Source organism: Sorex fumeus, unplaced genomic scaffold, assembly GCF_029834395.1.
Source record: "Sorex fumeus unplaced genomic scaffold, SorFum_2.1 ptg000020l, whole genome shotgun sequence".
In the NCBI taxonomy this organism is placed as follows: Eukaryota; Metazoa; Chordata; class Mammalia; order Eulipotyphla; family Soricidae; genus Sorex; species Sorex fumeus.
In genome coordinates this window covers 10,133,373-10,153,383 of record NW_026606077.1, presented here as the reverse complement: position 1 = coordinate 10,153,383, position 20,011 = coordinate 10,133,373, and the positions used below count along the sequence as shown (strand labels likewise).

Genomic DNA, 20,011 nt, shown 5'->3' with positions numbered 1-20,011 from the left:
AAACTAAAAAACCTCATGGAGTTACTCTAGGGACACAAAGAAGTCTATGGCACAGGTTTAGGCAAAGAGCAAAATGCTCACTGGAAAAATAAAGGTTTACATTATACACCAGAGAGCTTGACCCTAGCTGGCAAAGTCTTCATTCTGCAAATACTTGGAGTCATTAATTATATATACTTGTTTTATTCATAATTTGTAATGTTTGGGGATACCAAAGTAATTCTAATGATAGCTGAATTTAACCAAAAGAGAAAAAAAAAACCCTCATCTTAAAACATCCACTGATCCGTCTCATTGATCCATCTCATTCAATGGCAATATTCAATGTTAAAAGGAACATAAAAACAAACATGCACACAACTGCACAGTTTTCATAAAGGTCTATTTCATTATTGGTGGGTAGCTCATTTAACAGTTAAATACATTTAAATAATGTATAGGTGACTGCATGGTGCAGCATTGGTAACTAGGTAGATATCCAATTCAACTAGAAACCAGCTAACGAGTGACTGTCTAAATATTTAAAATACAGTTCTTGTTTAGATTTAGATCATTTTTTGTTTTGATCACCTTCTCGGGGGGTGGGGGGAGGGAATAGAGAAGCCTGCTGGTCACGCTGGAAACATATTAAGGCCGAATCTGATGCCCTTTCCCAGAGATTCCTTCCAGCTGGGTTAAGCCTCCAACTCCAGGGCCAGCCCAAGCTTGTGCCCTCCAGCGTTGACGCTCTTCCCATCTACCAGAGCAGACAGCGTAAGCTTCACACCTGCGAACAGAAGCAGAGCGCGTGAGGTGGCTCCCCGACTCGTCGGCCCAGAGCCAGGCTCCTGCTCGGCCCGCAAGGGACCTACACCTTTGGCCAAGCCGCCACAGAGCACCAAGAAGTATTCCATTACAGCATCAGGACCCGGCAGAAAAACGTCAATACGGCTCAAAGTTTTCTACGAAATACAGTCTAATGTTCAGTGGACTACCCAGACTGCATCCAGAAAGACAATGGTAATGAACTCTAGGAAACAGAAAACTACGAAAAGGGACCAGCAGCAAACTCAAAATATAAATTCTATCAGGCATAATGTTGTTTTCGCTGTGATAATGGTATTAGAGTTAAAAAGAAAAGTTGGGGGCTGGAGCAATAGCACAGCAGGTAGGGCTTGCACGCGGCCGACCCGGGTTCAATTCCCAGCATCCCATATGGTTCCTTGAGCACTGCCAGGAATAATTCCTGAGTGAAGAGCCAGGAGTAACCCCTTTGCATCACCGGGTGTGACCCAAAAAGAAAAGACAAAAAGGAAAGTCAGCCTCTGCGTGCTAGAGTTAATGCATCTGCATGTATGCAAAACATCCATTTAAAAGCTTGCAGCCAGGGGCCAGAGATAATACATGCATGCCCCCAACCCGGGTTCAACCCTGCCAGCCCATAGGGTTCCCTGAGCACCAGCACAAGTGACTTCTGACAGCAAAGCCAGGAGTATGGCCTGAGCCTTGTGGGATGTGGCCCCAAAACATTAACAAAATGCTACAGTCAGATGTCGCAAAGGGCTCTCCAGAGTGCAGGCTCTGGGCCCGTGCATGTTAGAGCCCTGAGTTTGGAACCCAGCAGCATATGGTATGCCCAAATACCACCAAGAGCAATCCTCAAGCACCACCAAGTGTGGGCCAGCAACTCAAACCAAGTTCATGGCTGGAGACAGAACAGTGGGGAGGGCACTTGCCTTGCAGGAGGCAGACCCTGTTTCGATCCCCAGCACCGTAGAGAGTCCCCAAGCCCCACCAGGAATGATCCCTGAGCACAGAGTCGGGGGAAAACTCTATCATCACTGGGTGTGGCTCCCCCCCACAAAAAAAAAAAAATTCATTGAAGCATGTGGAGAAAAAAGAGCTAGTGTATATAGACACAAAGAAATCACAAATGTGCTAACTGCCAGTGTGATGTGGGGAAGCCCCATATAGATATATATATACACATGGGGCTATGGTACCAACCTCAAGGAACTGACACGATTTAATTCCCAGCATAGCTTATGGTCCCACTGAGCTCACAGCCAGAAATAAGCTTGCCAAGTATGGTCCCAAACCCAAACACCCCCACTCCCTATCTCCAAAAAAAGGAAAGCTTAAAAAAAAGGAGGAGGGATGGGGGCAGAGAGACAGTTATGGGTTAAGGCATTTGTCTTGAATGCTACGGCATTTGTTAAGGCATTTGTCTTGACCAGACTTGATCCCCAGCACCCCAAACGGTCCCCAGAGCACAGCCAGCCCAGGAGTAAGCCCTGAGCAATGCTGTGCCTAAAAAAAAAATTATCATATGTGTGTGTGTGTGGAGAGAGAGAGAGAGAGAGAGAGAGAGAGAGAGAGAGAGAGAGAGTGTCTATAGTTTTTTAAAAAAAGATTTCAAGTGCTTTAGAATCTTGTTATTCACATAAAAGCTGGTCAGGGACCCAGGGACAGACAGTGGGTAAGGCACTGGCCTTACAAATAATTGACCTGGCTGACTTGGGTTCGATCCCCAGCACCATATACATTTGATCAAGTCTGCCAGGAGTGAGACTGAGTACCACTAAGTGTACTGTAAGCTTGTAAACTACCTGTAAACTTGTCAGAAGAACACTGTACCCTACAACCACTGAACTGAATTGGAATCTGCATTTTGGAAAGTGTGTTTGAAGGCTACTCCTGGTTCTGTGCTCAGGAAATCACTTTTGGCAGTGCTCAAAAGATCAGGACCAAACCTAGGTTGCCCACAGGTAATGCAAGCAGTGCCTTCACCCCTGTGCTATCTCGGATGCTGAAATCTGAACTGTACAAGAGTTTTCTCAGGTAACTAGCTCATACACACTGGGACTGAGCTGGAAATACTAGGGTCAAAATATTGCATTATAAACAAAAGTAAAACTGAACAACTCAGTGAGAGAAGTCAAGATTTTCTCTATTAAGTTTCAGGTATAAGAAATGTGGGCCCAGAGAAAGAGTACAGTGGATAAGGTGCTAGCCCTGCATGCAGCTGACCCAGATCTGACGTTAGCACCCCTTACGGTTCCCTGAGCGCTGCCAGGCCAAGAGTGATGCCTGAGCACAGGACCAGGAGTAAGTCTCAGGCATAGCCAGGTATGGCCCAAAAAACAAAGCAAAAGAGAAGGGAAAGTAGGAAATTAGGTGTTAATACAAAAATCAACTGTTTTTTGTTGTTGGGGTTTTGGGTTTTTTTTGGTTTTGTTTTTGGACTGCACCCCGTCATGCTCAGGGTTTAAGTCCAGGGATCTCTGCCCTTAATCCTTACTCCAGGTGGTGCTTGGGGGCAGTAGAAGATGAAAAGGATTGAACCTGTGTCCGCGTGCAAGGCAAGTTTCTAACCCACTACACTAAGTCGTCAGCACCAAATCATTGTTAACTTTCTCCACTGTACTAACAGTTTCCTGGTTACACAGATAAGAAAATGACCTTATTTAGAGACAAAAGATAAGGATTTAGAGAAGTTTCAATCGAGGGGAAGTCAAACAACCAAGCAGGAAAAGAAACAGAATACACTGTAGCAAAAGGTAAATATGGCTATTGTGTTCCTGCCTATTGCTCCTAGGGCCTTCCCAGCAGCACTGGGGAAAGGGCGAAAACCTCCCTAGGGCTCCACCACCCCAGCCAGTGCCAATTCCAGATGCAGTATTGCTCAGGCCAATCCAGAGTGTGCAGGGGTCTGTGCAGTGCCAGGCATCTAACGAGACTGGCTGCATGCAAGACTAGAGCCTTAGCCCTATTCATCTCTCTGGCCCCTTGTCAGTTGTTGGTTTCTTGTAGGTTTTTTGTTTGTCTGTTTTTGTCTTCTTGGGACATAGGTGGCAGTGCTCAGGCCTTACTTCCGGTCTGCCTCAGAGTTACTCTCGGCAGAGACCGCCTGCAAGACCAATGCCCTATAGCTCCGTGTTATCGCTCCTGCCCACCCAGCCTCTTGTGTCAATTCTTTAAACCTGGAAAGTTTGCAACATAAGCTCAGAAATGACAGCAAAATTTGAAAAACACCAGAATAAGCCTACTTTACCAGGAATACTCACCAGGCCTCAGAGTCTGCGTGTAGCCCACTCCGATTAAACTAGAGTTGTTGACTTTTGCCTAAAAAAAATGCACAATAGGAGTGAAACAAAGCTTCAAGGGCTTCCCAAAGAATCAAAACACCAATGTTAAAATCCAACAAGAAAAAAGTCCTTCGTTTCACATTCTGACACTTCTTCCTAATGCCTGAGCTTGGCTGTCTGTAACCAGACTGAGGAGAGGGATCGTTCACCTTCTCAGAGCACCCACACCCTCCACAACTTTATTATTTACTCAGTTTCAAAGGCTGGACAAACACCGAAGAGCCAAATGTGGTAAGGAAAGTCGCTTCCACTGCCATGACCCACAGCAGGGAGGGCCTGTGTCTAAAGAAGCCGCTGACCCAGGCTGCAGAGCCGCGCTGTTGGCCAGGCACAGGACTCGGCCACATTCTGACTGTGCTAGTCTAAGGTGAGTGACAGCCGCCACATCGCAGCCTGCAAGTGTACTCTCGCTTACATTTCTCTAAAAAACTATTTTACTCAAAAGGGAAAAAAAAGATGAGCAACTACTTCTGGGGCAAAAACAAATTTAGGTAAGATTTGATGTTTATACTCTTACAAAATAAGTACAACACTGAAAGAGCTCAATCCAAAGGAAAAAGTCACATGTCACTTTTGTTCACTTAATTATACTGCCAAGTCTCCATGAACGCAATAACCATGTCAAGACAAGTGTCTAAGGAAGAAGTGCCCCACTGTGACCATCTTGTTTGTCCCCAACCAAGAGCCCCAGACAATCGGATATGAGGATGTACTCGTTTAGAGAAGGAATCAGACGATGGCGGGAGATTCTCCATTAGGTCAACTCTTCCGGTGGGAAACGCAAGAAGCATTTCCAAACCAATTCCCAGGAAACACTCAAAGACATGCACGCTGCAAACTGCTTCCTTCCCATTTAGACTCTCCGAGAGCTGCACCTTTGACCCTGACTAGGAAAACAAGCCCACAGATTTGAGGGCCTTGCGTAGCCTGAGGCTTTAACTCCTACAGTGCTGCTTACTCTCCCCACTCTAGGACAACTGCAGGAAGATCAAGCAACAACAGGCTAGAACTCAACTGAAGGCCTCAGAGATACAGACAGAAACAATTCTCACAGAAGACCTGACTTTCCTTCCTGCTGAGCTCATTACAGTAAGGGCAGCCTCCCCGCTCAAGCAACTGCAACACAAGATCTTCGGCTCTCTGGGGCCCCTCCATACCCAGGCACTGCACTTCCTCCTCCTCCTCCTCCTCCTCTTCCTCAGCTACCAAGGACCCTCCAACACCCCCAGACCCTGTACTTGATCCGACCCCTGACCTGAGAAGAGAAAGCAGAAGCTGAAGGCCAAGGGTTAGTGGACCCAGCTCCCCCAAAACAGGGGAAAGGGATGCTAGACTCTCAGTGTGAGCAAACAGAGCTGGTCACAGCAAAGTAGCTAAGCAGACACCCCCACAGGGGAAAATCACAATCCATTGATCGCGTGTTGGCTCTGCTTTGCCTTCTTCCCCACTCTGCCCCTTTCCCCTTAGGTGGGCTCCTTTCCCTTTCGGAGCTTCAGTTTCTTCACCTGTAAAACCGTATATGGACCACTGGCGACCGGATCAAATCTGAAGGTATTTTGGAGCCATAAAAAGACAAGTCAAATAAACCAGAAACTCCAACTCTCCGATACGGATGAGAACTATCCAGGGCCCCCAACACTGGCGTTCGTGAAATGAGATTCCAATTTCTTTGGCTCTGATATGTGCTGGGAGCTCCTGACGCCAGGCCTCCACCATAAAAGTCGCATTCCAGATTCCAGGCCCAGTCTCTTGTGAACCCTAGTTTAGACTCTACCCAGAGACTGACTCCCAACTCCGAGACCTGCGGCATATACTCACAGAAATGGAAGCAGTGGGATCCAACTGGTATTTGGCTGCGATGCCGAAGCGAGTGCAGTTGGTACCTGAGGTCCAGGCAAGGTTTACTGAGGTGTCAAGATCTTCACAGACTTTCTGGTAGATCGATCCTCCAAATTCTGTCCCATCATTGCTACAAAAGAGTCAATAAACAACACTAAGCTAATTCTGTAGCACTATATTTAAATAGGGCCATTGTTAATATGGGTCACCAATTTCACTAACTTGAACACCGAAGTTTCAAAGGTTTTCCAAGCTGATGTCCAAAAAAATATATTTTGGCACATCCACCTACTGGGATTGCCACAGTGTCACTAACAATCATGCAGGAGATTATACAATGCTATAGGGGAAAGTGCAGTAAGGAAAGAAGGTTAGTAATAGTCTTCCGGGCATGACATATGTGTATCTACATATCTATACACACATAAAAAAGAAACCCATTAGCATGATTATGTGTGTACGTGCACACATAAAGGGAGTAGAGATAGCAGAGCGGGACGGACGCCCGCCTTGGACACAGCCAAGCCAGTTTCCGTCCCAGGCTTCCCTTACGGCCCCAGAACCCACCAAGAGTGAGCTCTGTGCAGAGCCAGGAGTAAGCCCCGGGTGTAGCCTCAAGACAAAAACAATGAAGGGAGTAGGACTAGGGGAAAATCTGGCTTCCTTCTTTATACGTCCATTATCGCGAAGATGTCTTCATTACAGAGCTACACGCACACACATATACACCAGCACACATGTATCCAGCGTGGGACAGGTGAGATGCCAAGCTAGATGGCAACCCCACCATATCAGGACCCCAAACTCTAAGGCAAAGTAACGCACTGGCAGGGTTTTGGCAATATCTCGGCATCTTCTAAAAACCCAAAGCTTTAAACCTCACATGAAATGAAAAGTGATCCAGCACCAGATGTAAGACTACCATTTTTAGTATTTCCTTTTCATCTGCTTCTGATCCATACCTGGCAGTGTTCAGGGCTTATTCTGGACAGGGTTCAGACAACCATATGTGGTGCCGGGGACTGACCCAGGTTGGGCTCCTGCAAGGCTGAGCCTCACCCATGGGCCGAGCCCCCTGGTTCTTTACCATTATTCATGAGGGCCACCCTGGAAATACTCGAGGAGGAGGAGGAGGAGATTTGGGGGCCACACCTCACAGTGCTCAGAGACCATATGCGGTGCTGGGGACTGAAAGTGGGTCTGCTGTGGGCACGCAGCAAGCATCTTACCTCATGCACCATCTCTCCAGCCCTGCATGATGATCTTTTTATGTCAAGACATGCTTTAGGAGCTGGGCAGCTTGCTCAGAGCCAGAGCGAGCTGGCCTGCCATGCATGGGCCCAGCATCATTCCCGAAATCATATGGCCTGAGCGATGCCAGGGAGAGCTCTGGCCACCCACACCCCAACCCCCCAAAGGAAAGAAATCCTTATTATACCTAAATCATCACAATTCCCCAAACTTTTTGTCTTATTGCCCATTTTCGGGGGGGGGGGGGGGGGGAGTGACAGCACTTCCCTGGAAACTTAAATTATGTAAACAAAAAGACAAGAGGGCCCCAACTGGCTACTACCGCTGTCCTAGTCATTCCACTGTACCCTTCCACAATCCCCCCAAAACACAGTAACTCTACTCTAGAGAAGGAGAAGCTAACAGACTCAAGTAAGATATGAGATAACTATCCGAGGTCACACACGTAGGACCTACAAAAGAAATACTCACACATTAGTATGTAGCTGGAAGTCCCCAGTCCTGTAGCCCACTGCAAAGTTATTCCTCGTCAGCTTTGACTTGGCACTGTCAAAGGTCATCTGGTACCCAGCGAGCCAGCCCTCATAGCCAAAGACAGCTGAACCGTGGATTGCAGGCCCAGCAAAATCAAAGTCGATATCACAACCAAGGTTTATACACTCCCTCTTGTAAGAAGACTTGATTTTACCACTTTTCTTTCTGGAAAAAGAACAAATTGACTTAAAATTGATGCCAGTGGGAAAGATTTACCTATGTAACTTCTGCAAAGAAAATATAGAACATTAATTTTGTTTTGCTTTGGGGCTCTTCCCAGCTCTGGGGATCCTGTGTCCACACACCACACCTGGGTCTCCTGAAGCACAGCATGTGCTCACCCCATTGAGCCTTCTCTCGGGCCACAGAGAACTGCAGAGGCACTGGAGTAAATGCAGTAGCAGGGCAATCCTCAGCAGTTAAATAGAAGTTCAACCAACTAAGAACTCAAGAGCACGTGGGTAAGTGAACTGCCACCAGCAAAGACGACTGCTCTGCAGAACTGGCACAGTCACAAAGGCCTCTCAGAAACACGCTCATCACCCAAACTGGGCACAGAAAGAGGCAAGTATCTGGCAGCAAGCCAGTGATAGTGACGTGGTGCTCCTGCTCCAAAGGCAGGAAACAATCCCTCAGAAGGCAGCTGAATCAGCGAGCAAATATTACCCCCACCCGTTCCCCTGCTTGATGAGGGTGTTTTAGTATGAGATTCCTAATACCCAGAGCCTGCCCGGATACTGGCTAAAAGGGCTTTAGATGGGGCTGTGGCGGACCTTGATGTGCTGAAGCTCACCAAGAGCATCCTTGTCGTGAACTTGTGCCAGCAAACATTTAAGTGTGCATCTGGCCCCAAAATGTAAGCAATTTCAAATTCAAGCAGTTAAAGAAATACACATGCTTACCCCGTGTTTGGTGAAAAAGTGGTATCAAACGTCAGTTTCAAACCTTGACAAATCTATTTTGAAAGAAAAATTTTTTGCTTTTTAGCTTTACTTCCTTTTGAAAATATGAAAATAAAACAGCCAATACAAAAGCACACTTTCAAAATATTACCTGGTCTTCAATTGCAATTTCTGTTCCCAGAGTGTTATCAGTGTTCCATTTTTCTGTGAAAGTCAGACCATACTCACACCATTTATATTTGGTTTCCAAGGTCCCAGTTACTTTACCAGTGTCTGTATTAGATGAACCAGATGTTGAGAATTCCTAGTAAGACAAAAACTTCATGAATTTTTCTTATATCCCTGAAAGAATGCAACAATTTACACAAAAACTTTGTAACAGTGAACAGCTTCAAGTCTCCCCAATGTAACTCTCATCTTCTGCTACTGAGTATCAACAAAAGTGACAAACTAACCTCCACACTACCACATGCCAACTTGTTAAGTTAGTATTTCCAAGCTACCACAAGTTAAACTCTTAATTCTCAAGTGAACAACAAACTGTCTTTCAAGGAAACTCTGTTAAGGCGAAGGACAGAGAAAGCTCAGACACGGCGTGGACAGAGAAAGCTCAGGAGCAGAGGACGCGGCGTGCATCCCAAGGCCCTGAGGTCACTTCCAGAGCTGAAGGGTGGCCCTGGCAACCCCATCACTGGCCCAAGGACTGACCCAGAGGGAGGGTGACAGTGTTTGGCACTGCATCTGATCTATTCATAACATTAAGCAGGTCAATAAATTACAAATCCTACTTCTGATAAACAGAATTTGTAATAAACAGAAACTGATCATCTATAACCTACTGTCTTCTGAAAATCATAAAATTTGAAAGCACCCATGAGAATTCACACCATGAACAAAATTTATATGAATTACTTGCTAATCCCAGTACTATTTTTCTGATCTGTAGTCTTCACGAAGTTTCATGCCTTTCAAACATCTTTCAATTTTTATTTTTTAAACTTTTTTAATTTGGGGGAGGTAGAGTTTGTTTACCCATCGGTGCTTACTCTGGGTACTGTGCTCAGGGGTCAAACCTGGGTCAGCCCTGTACAAGGCAAGCAACCTGCCCACCATACTATCTCTCTGGTCCAGGACTGTGACATCCTAAAAAATAAGAATGTGGGGCCGGAGTGACAGTACACAAAATAGGGCACTTGACCCAGGTTCAACCCCCAGCCTTCCAGATGATCCCCCAATCACCACCAGAAATGATCCCTGGGTACAGAGCCAGGAGTAATCCCTGAGCACTGCCAGGTGTGGCTCCTCTTCCCCATCCCCAAAAAAAGAAAATTAAAAAATGAGAATATGAGCCAAAGCTTCGTAGTGGCTCTGTAGCAAAACAGACTTAAACCATTCAACCTTATATCCAAGCACCTAAAATTAGATGCTTTCATTAACAGGAATTTCAAGTCAGGGCTTGGCATTCCATGCCTATTAAAAAGCACTGGTTTATGTTAAGAAAGAAGACTGGGTATAAATTAGGAGCCCTGGCGTCCAGTTCTGGCTTTTACTAAATGAATTAAACTGCAGCAGACACTTAACTTTCAGGGGGAGGTCTGTTTCCTCACTTGTAAAAACAGCACCTGCTTCAGGAGGATTAAGTTGGACTGACACTGTGAAACCTTTGCGGATTTTCATGTACTCAACAGAAAAGGAAAGCATTATTAAAACAATAGACATGGAAACCTGTCCTTTTGGCAGACATTGGGAATGGATAATTTCTATGAGCAGCTAATTTTAATCCCAAGTGACATTGATTAGTGACTCTTACAGCCCCACCCACTGCCGTAGATCAGCCTGAATACATGTCAGGGAAGCCTCAAGACACAAAACCAAGATCACAATGTGTACCAAAACTGGACTGTGATACCCCTGGTGTCGCTGATGCCTTCACTCTCTCGCCAGACATACCATGCTGGGCTTGTCTAGGCATCTCTACAGATCATGTGAATAAACAGAACCAGGCATCATTGGGACATATTTGTGATCAAGGACGTACTACAAATTAAAACCATACTAGATGAACTGATACACATAAAATGAAAACAAGAATGTGGTTTTGTATCTACTCCAGCTCCTATACATTCATCTTAAACCTCATTCCATAAAATGTCCCTTAACCCTGTCCACAATAATCCTTTCCTTTCCTTTAACAAACAAGCCAGTACTTGATAAACTTCTATTGTCCAACTTTAAGTTTATTTTGACTCTCCACCTAGCCAGAAAGCTTTTTAAAAATAGTAAGTTGCTGGGACTGAAGCAATAGCACAGTGGGTAGGACTTTTGCCTTGCACCAGGCTGACCTGGGTTCAATTCCCAGTATCCCATATGGTCCCCCGAGCACTGCCAGGAGTATCTCCTGAGTGCATGAGCCAGGAGTAACCACTGTGCATCACCGGGTGTGACCCAAAAAGAAAAAAAAAAAAGTAAGTTGCTTTTTGTTTTGCTTTATTAAATGTTTCAAGGTACAAATGTTTCAAGGAAGTGATAAGGAACCCTGGCAAGTTAACAGTAGAAAGACCAAGTCACTACTCTGGAGTCTATACCTTACACCAGTCCATCCCAACCACAGCAAATACTCAAGGCTTCTTTCAGATCAAAGGAAACAGATGGCACATGCGGCTAATATATTCCACAAACTCAAGTATTTACGAAACTACAACATGACTGATTTTAGTAAAATACTAACCATATATGCTGAGGGCTAACTACAGCAGAATTCATCAAAATAACCAACAATATTCAACTTACACAAAACAGTCCCCAAAATAGCAAAACGACAACAAAAAAGATTTAAGGGGAAAAAAAATCACACAAAAATTAAAAATTACTTTACTCTCTTTGAGGAGACATATTATGAAAAACTAGAAACTCCCAAACACTAAAATAGTACCCACTTTCAAAATACACTACCAGGGGGCTGGAGTGATAGCACAGCGGGTAGGGCGTTTGCCTTGCACGCGGCAGACCCGGGATCAATTCCCAGCATCCCCCGAGTACTGCCAGGAGTAATTCCTGGTGCATGAGCCAGGAGTAACCCAAAAAGTGCATCGCCGGGTGTGACCCAAAAAGCAAAAAAAAAAACCCACTACCAGGGTACTCTCAATTCACAAAATATACTTGAATATCTTCCCCCAGAAAGGATACAACCATTATATACGTTCTCTGTACACTCAAATAAGGAGTTAAACGTTTTATGACTAGAGCCGTTAATGAAGGTAATTGGCATAGAAAGTTACAACAATGTGTAAAACACGTAGCTCCCTGCCTTTGAGAGAAAAGGAAGTCCCACACAACTGATGTCTTGCCTCCTAGTTCCTTGTTTGCAGCAATACAGCAAAGGACCAAAAGAAAATCAGAAATCAAATTCGAAGTCAAAAACGTCAAGTTACATGCAAACTCCTTACAACTACAGCCTTCCTTTCCTTTGGAGTTGAGGTTCAGCTGCAGAAAGGCTTGGCAGAACTTAATGGACTAACACTCACCACGCCACTGCAGGACTTTGTTTTCACATCCAGCTTCACCAACCCAAAACCTTCAAGAGAGCAAAAGATAAAGGGGTTCTTTTGTAAAAGGTAACACTAATTCACTGTCTCTACATTTTAAAAAAAGATGTCACATTCAGAGTGAAATAAAACCACGCACTGGCACATAATATTTACGGGGGGGGGGGGGGGGGGGGAACCTTTGTGTTTTCAAACAATATTTAAGTGAAAAAAAGAATTACAAAAACTGCCAGAAAAAAACTTTGTATGCAGTTTTGCTGAGTATTTTACTGTATAGTCAGCAACCAAAATAATGCTTTCAAACCACTGAAAAATTTAACCGATTTAAAAAAAAATCAATTCAAATCACAGAATACCCAATGGTTATTATAAAACAGGCACTTTTTAAACTCTTATCGCAAAGGCATATTTATCTCTTTTTAGTAGCTTAAATGGATCAATACTCTAGGAAATCTAAAGAGGACATACATCAGTGTGTGGAACAAAATCTTCAAGAAGCAAACAAAAATTTGACTTAAATACGCCCTCAAACCATTAGACGTCATTAACCACAAGAGCAGAACAGTAATATATGATAATTCTAGTCACACAAGGACTAGGGAAAAGGATGAAGAAAAACCAAAAAACTGAAATCCTTTAACTATAATCTGGGGGGAAAAAAAAAGGAGAACAGGCATTATCACAGAAGCTTTATTTAAAATAGAAGTTTGATTGAAAGTAAAGCAGATATAAAAGTTAGCTCGGCGTGAAAAGTCAAAAGGAATGACTGACTTCACTTCCCTATACAATTCCAAACCGACTTCTGAGCTGAAAAAGTTTCCAGTCCTTACCAAATCCTTTGTTGAAAATATCTCTGGCGGCTTTGCCAAGGTCACAGTACGCGGGGGGTACACACATCGCTAGAAGAAAGAAACGTCCCAGTCAACGTTACTGATGCTCCCGTCGTCCTCCCATCTACTGTCTGTCGGACCCGCGCCGCGACCAACCGCCGCTCTCGAAACTCGGGGGGCTGCCGGGGCAGGGCCAGGGGGAGCCCAGCACGGCCGGGGGCGCCTCCTCGACGAAAACCAACCAATGGAATCAAACAGAACAGCCCGGGGCGGCGGCTGGAAACCGTGTTCTAGCGCCCAATCCTCCCTTTCGGGTTCCAAACACGGTATTCCACGGACGGTATTCCACGGTCCCGCCGGGGGTCCCTCTCTAACGGCGGGGGACCGCCCCCCCAGGGTCCCGGGCGGGAAAGGCGACTTCGCCCGTCCGTCCACGGGGCTCGGCCGGCGCGGCCGGGCACGGGGCCAGCGGCGCTCACTCACCGCGGGGGGCTGCTGGGACCCCGAGAGCGCCCGGAAAGGCCCGCGCCGGGCTCCCGCTGCCCCGGCCGGCGCCCTCGGAGGCCTACGGGCCCAAGCCGACCCTCGGGAGCACAGGGGGGAGGTTCCGGGAGCAGGACCCCGAGTCTTGGAACTCGGCGAAAGCGCCCATGCTTCAATTGTCGACGTCAACGAAGCCTCCCTGGAGACGTCGAAGCCGAGGCCGGGCGGCCGCGCCGCCGCCGGCCGGGGCAGCTCGGGGCAGCTCGGGGCGCCGGGCCGCGGCCCATTCATTCTCGCGGCCGCGCCCACGCCCTTCCCCGCACACGCGGTGACCTTGCGCCCCGGCCGCGCCCCGGGGTGAGTAGCCCCGGCTCCGGGTGCGAGCGGGGCCGCGGCGGGAGGAGCCCCGGGGGGCTGGGGGACGGGCACGCGCGCCCGCGGACCGACCCCCGGGAGGACCCCACCCCCCGCGGCGGGGGCAGCCCCGACCCCCGGCCCCGCCCGCAGAGCCCCGCGCTACTCACGCCGCTTGCAGCCCGATCCGTAGGCCGCCATGGCGAGGCCGCGGGAGGAGGTGATCTGCGGGAGGAAGGAGGACAGGGGCGGTGAGCGGGGCCGGCGGGGCCGGCCAAGGGCAGGGCGCGGGGTCGCGGGGCGGCGCGGCCATCTTAGGGACCCGCGGCCGACCCCGAGTGCGGCCTCCAGCCGGGCGCCGCCCCCCGGGCCCTCGGCGGCGGGGGACGCGGGCGCGGCGCTACCTGGGGGTCTCCGGAGGGGGCCGCCGCGCCGCTCGGAGCTCGGGCCGCTGGGCTCGCAGGCGCTCAGGCTGCAGCTGCCGCGGCTGGAGGGCGAAGTGAAGGAGACACCGTTCCGCCCGCCGCAAGCCTGTCCTCCCCGGCCAGGACCCCGCCGCGGCCGCCGGGGCTGCCCGCCGCGCCGCCTGTCCGCGCCGCGCCGCCCCGCGCCCACCCCGGCCGGTTCCGGGCCCGCCCGGGGCCCGCGGGCGCCGCCGCCTCCGAGATGGCCGGTGGTCGTCCGCCGGCGGGCGTCGCCGAGGCCGAGGCTTCGCGCCCTGGGGTCAGGCAGCGGCGAGGGCAGCCCCGGAGGCCAAGGGGCGGGGAACGGCGGAGGCGGCGCGCTGGGGAGCGCGCGGCGGGGGATGGGGCGGAGGCCGCGCGCGCGCGCCCGCCGCGGGTGGGCGGGGCGCCGGGCGCGTGCCCGCGCGGGCGCGGCAGTCGGGGTGCGTGCGACTCCGGCCCGCGCAGGCCGTCTCGCCTAGGGGCGTCTGCACCGAATCTGCAGGGGGACCCCGGGGGTGCTGGGCGCGGGCTGCGTGCGTTTGGATCCCGGCACGCACGGAGAGGAGCCGGAGGGGCGCCGCGCCCCCCTTCCCGGCACCTGCGGCCTAACTGCCCTGTTAGGTGCCTAACATCCTCCGGGTGCCCCGCTGCTTCCCCTTCTTCCCACCCCAAGCCTGGGGTTCCTCTGCTTGGGAGAGAGATGCTTTCCACAGGCACGGACCCGGAGCGGTCTTGGCGAGTCAGACCCGCAGGAAAGTAGGACTCAGGCTGACGAGGGGTCCCTGGGCGTGCGGGAAGCGTGAGGGACCGGGAAAGCGCTCCCGCCTTTGAGATAGGAAAAGAGAGAAACTGAGGCTCCGAAATCAGCCGCCCGCTTCCCCTTCTGTAAAATGACAGAGGATCGGCGCGTGGCATCACCGGTTTTTGCCTGCGGGCGGTCCGGAATGCATCCCCAGCACTGCACAGGGTACCACCCCCCAGCACAGCCAGAACTGTCCGTCCCTCGCCTCCCCAACTCCTAACATCAAAAATAAATAAAATGTCAAGTTTCAAGTTTGATATAAGGCAGTTAGGCAGTCTGCCGCCGGCTGTGAGCAAAGCCTTCCCCCTTCGCCTTCGCTCTGGCCGCAAACTCGGATGCTGCTCAGGCCCCATCCTCCCGACCCGGGGAAAGAAGAACTCCATGTGTCCCCTCGATGTGTCCCCACGATGTGTCCCCCACGGCCTCAAGCTGCAGCGGGCGGATTCTACCCCAGCAAGCCCAGTCAGCAACCTTGCACCATCCTGGTCCGATTACTCAGCGGAGTCCGCTCGGTTCAGACCCGGGGCAGCAACTGGGTGATCCCGTCCTGAATTCAAGCTCCGGCAGGTTGGTGCGAATCCATCCTGCGTGGGAGCTGGTTCGACTATCTTTGATGCCACTGTAAGGCCAATGTCAGAGACTGTCACGCGTCCCAACTGCAGCCACCTCCCTGCCCCCCCCCCCCAGTCACCTCCATGACTTCTAATTAGGCTTAGTCATGTTGTGAATTCACTGTAGCATTTCCCACCCTGGAGAATTTCACTTGTCTCAGAAGCCAGACTGAGGCCTCTCCCTGTTCAAGTCCTGACAGTACTAGAAGAATCAGCGGGAGAGACAGGGTGGAGGCTAGCTGGCTTCACATGCAGCCAGCCCGGGTTTATTTCCCAGCACTGCATATGCCCCCAACCCCCCACCACCACCACACACACACCCACCACCACCACCACCACTACACCTCTGCACCTCCAGAAGTGATCCCTGAGAGCAGCAGCCAGAAATTAGCCCGGTGGGCTGAAGAGATAGTACAGCAGGTAGGGCTGCCTGGCTGGCAGGCTGTGAACCAGGGTCGGATCCTGGCATCATATATGGTTCCCCACCATATAAGCAGCAGCAGCAGGAGTCATTCCTGAGCATCACCAGGGTGACCTCCCTCTCAGAGAGAGAGAGAAAGAGAGAGAGAGAAGCCCTGAGCACTGCTAGCTGTGGCCCCAAAACAAATGAACCAAAATCAAAACCATGGTGATTGATTTTTTTATTTCAAGGTAGGACCTAGAGGCTGGAGAGAAGATAAGGGTAAGGTGCTTATCTTGCACATGACCTACCTAGTTCCATTCCTGGAGCTCCCCAGCACTGCCTGGAGTGATCCCTGAGCACAGAGCCAGGAGTAAGCCCTAAGCATCACCTGGTGTGCTCCCCCACCCCAGAGCAAAAACAAACAAAAAAAATCTACATAAGATTTGGTAAACTTATCAGAGTGTTTCCATCCAAAGCCCTTCAACCCAACAACCTTGCCAGCAGCCACCACTTACAGAGAACAGCTGCCTGTGTTCTCCCGCAGGAAGCAAAGTCCAGTTTCTGCTCTCAAAGCTCTTAGGAGTTGACTATGTACAAGTATCAAAACCTATGAAAGATCCAGTGGTTTATTGATCCCCTTGCAAGGTAGCTGCCATGGCTTTATCATTTCATAGATGCTGACAGGAAACTCGAGACTGTCACGGACAATAGACTTTATTATTAGTGGCTCCACTGGCGATTCAAATCTGGTCCCCAGCCCTCTGTGCCCTATAGCAATGACGCAGAGCACCCTGGGCAGACATTGGGGACACTGTGTGTGTGTGTGTGTCACAGCTGAGGAATCCTGGACTGAAGAAACCTGCCCTCTCACCCCCAGTATTATAAGGAGCTGCTCTACCTTTGCCCAGAGGGAGACATTATCCCTCAACTCAGGAAATAAAATCTACTCTGCCCCAGAGGGAGATAATCGTTACCTCAGATTTTTGAAGCTGTTTGCTGAGTAAACATCCTCAAAGAGACAGTTTGCAGTAGAACCCATTGCAAGACATGCAGAAACTCCATGGAAAAGGTCTCAGCACCAACGGCTGGGGAATGTCAGGTGCAATGCTGCATCCAAGCACAGAGGACTTCAGGCACATGCAAAGTGAGGATATTAGCTCTAAGTGTTGAAAGTAGCCAGAGATGTAGCTGAGGCACTCACACGGGGCTTTGTATGCATGAGACCCTTGGTTCCACCCCACTACACACATACTTAAGTGTGTAGTAATAATGTTTATCAAAATTAAAAATATCAAAATAAAAAAGCCCACAGTTCAGAGGAAAGCAAAATTTTAGGAAGAGACATGTGCAAACCTATATACATTGCAACATGTTGCAATGTGCAACGTGCACATTGAAAGGACATTGAAGGGGCAAAAATCATTTAGTTTTTGAGGCTACAGAGAGAACACAGGGGTTCAGGCACTTGCCTTGCATCCTGCTGAATCTCTGGCACCATATATGGTTCCTTGAGCGTTGCCAGGAATTGCTTTCTGAGCAGAGAGCCAGGAATAGCCCCTTCAGTATCACTGAGTGTGGCCCATAAAAATCGCTTCGTTATTATTATGACTACCCACAGGTGAGAATGAAGTCAATGAGAGATGGAACAGGAAGAAAGATAATAGTCTTTGGAACATTGGTGTTTCAGGGGCCAGCAACAAGAAGTTAATGAAGAAAACTGGCAAAGAATGAATATGTGGCAAAAGGAAAACTCAGGGGAGTTTTTTCCTGGAAGCCAAAAATATTTGACAGTGCCACATTCCAAGAAGCAGTCCAATGAGGTGACATGATTAGTTACTATAGTACAAATTATTCCCAAACTTAAGAGCTGGAGACAGTAGATGTCTTATTGTCTGAAAATATCTGTGAGTCAAAAATAAAGAATGGGGGCTGGTGGGGCTGGAACAATAGCACAGTGGGTAGGGCATTTGCCTTGCACACGGCTGACCCGGGTTCGATTCCCAGCATCCCATATGGTCCCCTGAGCACTGCCCGGGGTAATTCCTGAGTGCATAACCAGGAGTACCCCCTGTGCATTGCCAGGTGTGACCCAAAAAGCAAAAAAAAAAAAAAAAAGAAAGAAAAGAAAGAACGGGGGCTGAAGAGAGTACAGCAGCAAGGCAAGTGCCTTGCATAGTGCTGACCCAGGTTCGATACCCAGCACCTCAGATAAATCCCCAAGCATCACCAGGAGTGATCCCTGAGGACAGAGCCAGGAGTAAGCCCTGAGAACCTCCAGGTGTGACCCCCCCAAACAGACAAACAAAACATGTAATGGTGCTGGAGTGATAGTAGAGTGGGTCATGTTTGCCTTGCATGTGAATGACCCCAGTGAGATCGCTGGCATCCATTTGCACTCCAAAGCCTAGACAGGAGTGATCTCTGAGCAAACAGCCAGGAGTAAACACTGAACGCTGCTGGGTGTGGCCCAAGACCAAAAACTTTAAAAAATAAAAAAAGGATTAGCGGGTGGTTGGGGCCCAGAGCGTGAAGTGCAGTCAGTTAACTGGACAGAAGGACTGAGAGGTTGGCTGTGCTTGGACCCACTTCCAGCATGGGTCAGTTGGTGCCTCTTAGCAAGAGGCCTGGCTTCCTTAGCAGGCAGATCTGTCCATTAGGCCTGCTGGCTGACCTTGTGACATGCCAACTGGCGTCTCCCAAAGTCGGCTATCCCAGAAAGTCACAATGTCTTTTATGACCCAACCCCAGAACTCACGGTCATTTCTGCCTTTATTCTATTTGTTAAAAGTAAATCACTAACTGGCACCCATCCAAAAGAACAAGAGCAACCAGTGGTGGTGTGGGAGGGAGAAAGGGACTCTCCTTCACTGTTGGTAGGGATGCCGACTGGTCCAGCCTTTTTGGAAAACAATATGGACATTCCTCAAAAAATTAGCAATTGAGCTCCCATTTGACCCAGCAATACCACTTTTGGGAATATACCCTAGGTATATTCCCAAAAACACACAGCAGAAATGTCATCTGCACTTGAATGCCCATTGCATCACTATTCACCATAGCCAGAATCTAGAAACAGCCTGAGTGCCTGAGAACAGACAAGGGGATAAAGAAACACACATGGCACATCTACACAATGGAATACCACGCAGCTGTTAGGAGAAATGAAGTCATGAAATTTACCTATAAATGGATGGACATGGAGAATATCATGCTGAGTGAAATTAGTCAGAAGGAGAGGGACAGATATAGAATGACTGCATTCATTTGTGTTATATATGAAGTGTATATAGTAGAAGACTAATATCCAAGGCCAGGGAAAACAAGGACTAGGAGGACTGGTCAGTGGTTGGAATCTACCACAAATGTGTGTGGGACAGAGGGTAGGTAATATAGAGAAGGGACAAGTATGACAATAATAGTTGGAAAAGATCACACTGGACAAGAACTGAGTGTTAAAAGTAGGTAAAGGAATACACATGACAGCCTTTCAGTATCTGTGTTGCAAACCACAATGCCCCAAAGAGGTGAGGGAGGGAGGTAGGGAGGGAGGGAGAGCGACAGAGAGAGAGAGAGAGAGAGAGAGTAGATGTCTCCTGTCATGGAGGCAGGGGGATGGTGAAATGACAGGAGGGAAATTGGGAACTCTGGTGCTGGAAAATGTACACTGGTGTGGTGGAGGGGATGGGCGTTGGAACATGATATGACTGAAACCTAATCATTAACAGCTCTGTAAGAGTCTATCACAGAGATTAAATAAATGAAAAGAAAATTTAAAAAGTGGGAGCAAAGCATTTTAAGAACTAAACAAGTATTGCAGACAATGTGAGGGGGGAGAACGTGAGTCACTAAGATGTAAGAGAAGAATTAAGTCCCAGCCTTTGAAT

The 20,011-nt window shown here is 48.8% G+C and overlaps 1 protein-coding gene across 1 annotated transcript; it reads right to left on the bottom strand.

The window, feature by feature from the left end:
• Positions 1–363: 363 nt before the first annotated feature.
• Positions 364–14,409, bottom strand: VDAC2 (voltage dependent anion channel 2). The gene is made up of 10 exons (XM_056113305.1): positions 14,270–14,409; positions 14,036–14,090; positions 13,029–13,097; positions 12,178–12,227; positions 8,805–8,957; positions 8,654–8,706; positions 7,689–7,916; positions 5,946–6,096; positions 4,047–4,104; positions 364–766 (listed from the first exon to the last, which is right to left on the bottom strand). Exons 2-10 carry the CDS (start codon positions 14,064–14,066, stop codon positions 675–677), a joined length of 885 nt encoding a protein of 294 aa, XP_055969280.1. The 5' UTR covers positions 14,067–14,090; positions 14,270–14,409; the 3' UTR covers positions 364–674.
• Positions 14,410–20,011: the final 5,602 nt, after the last annotated feature.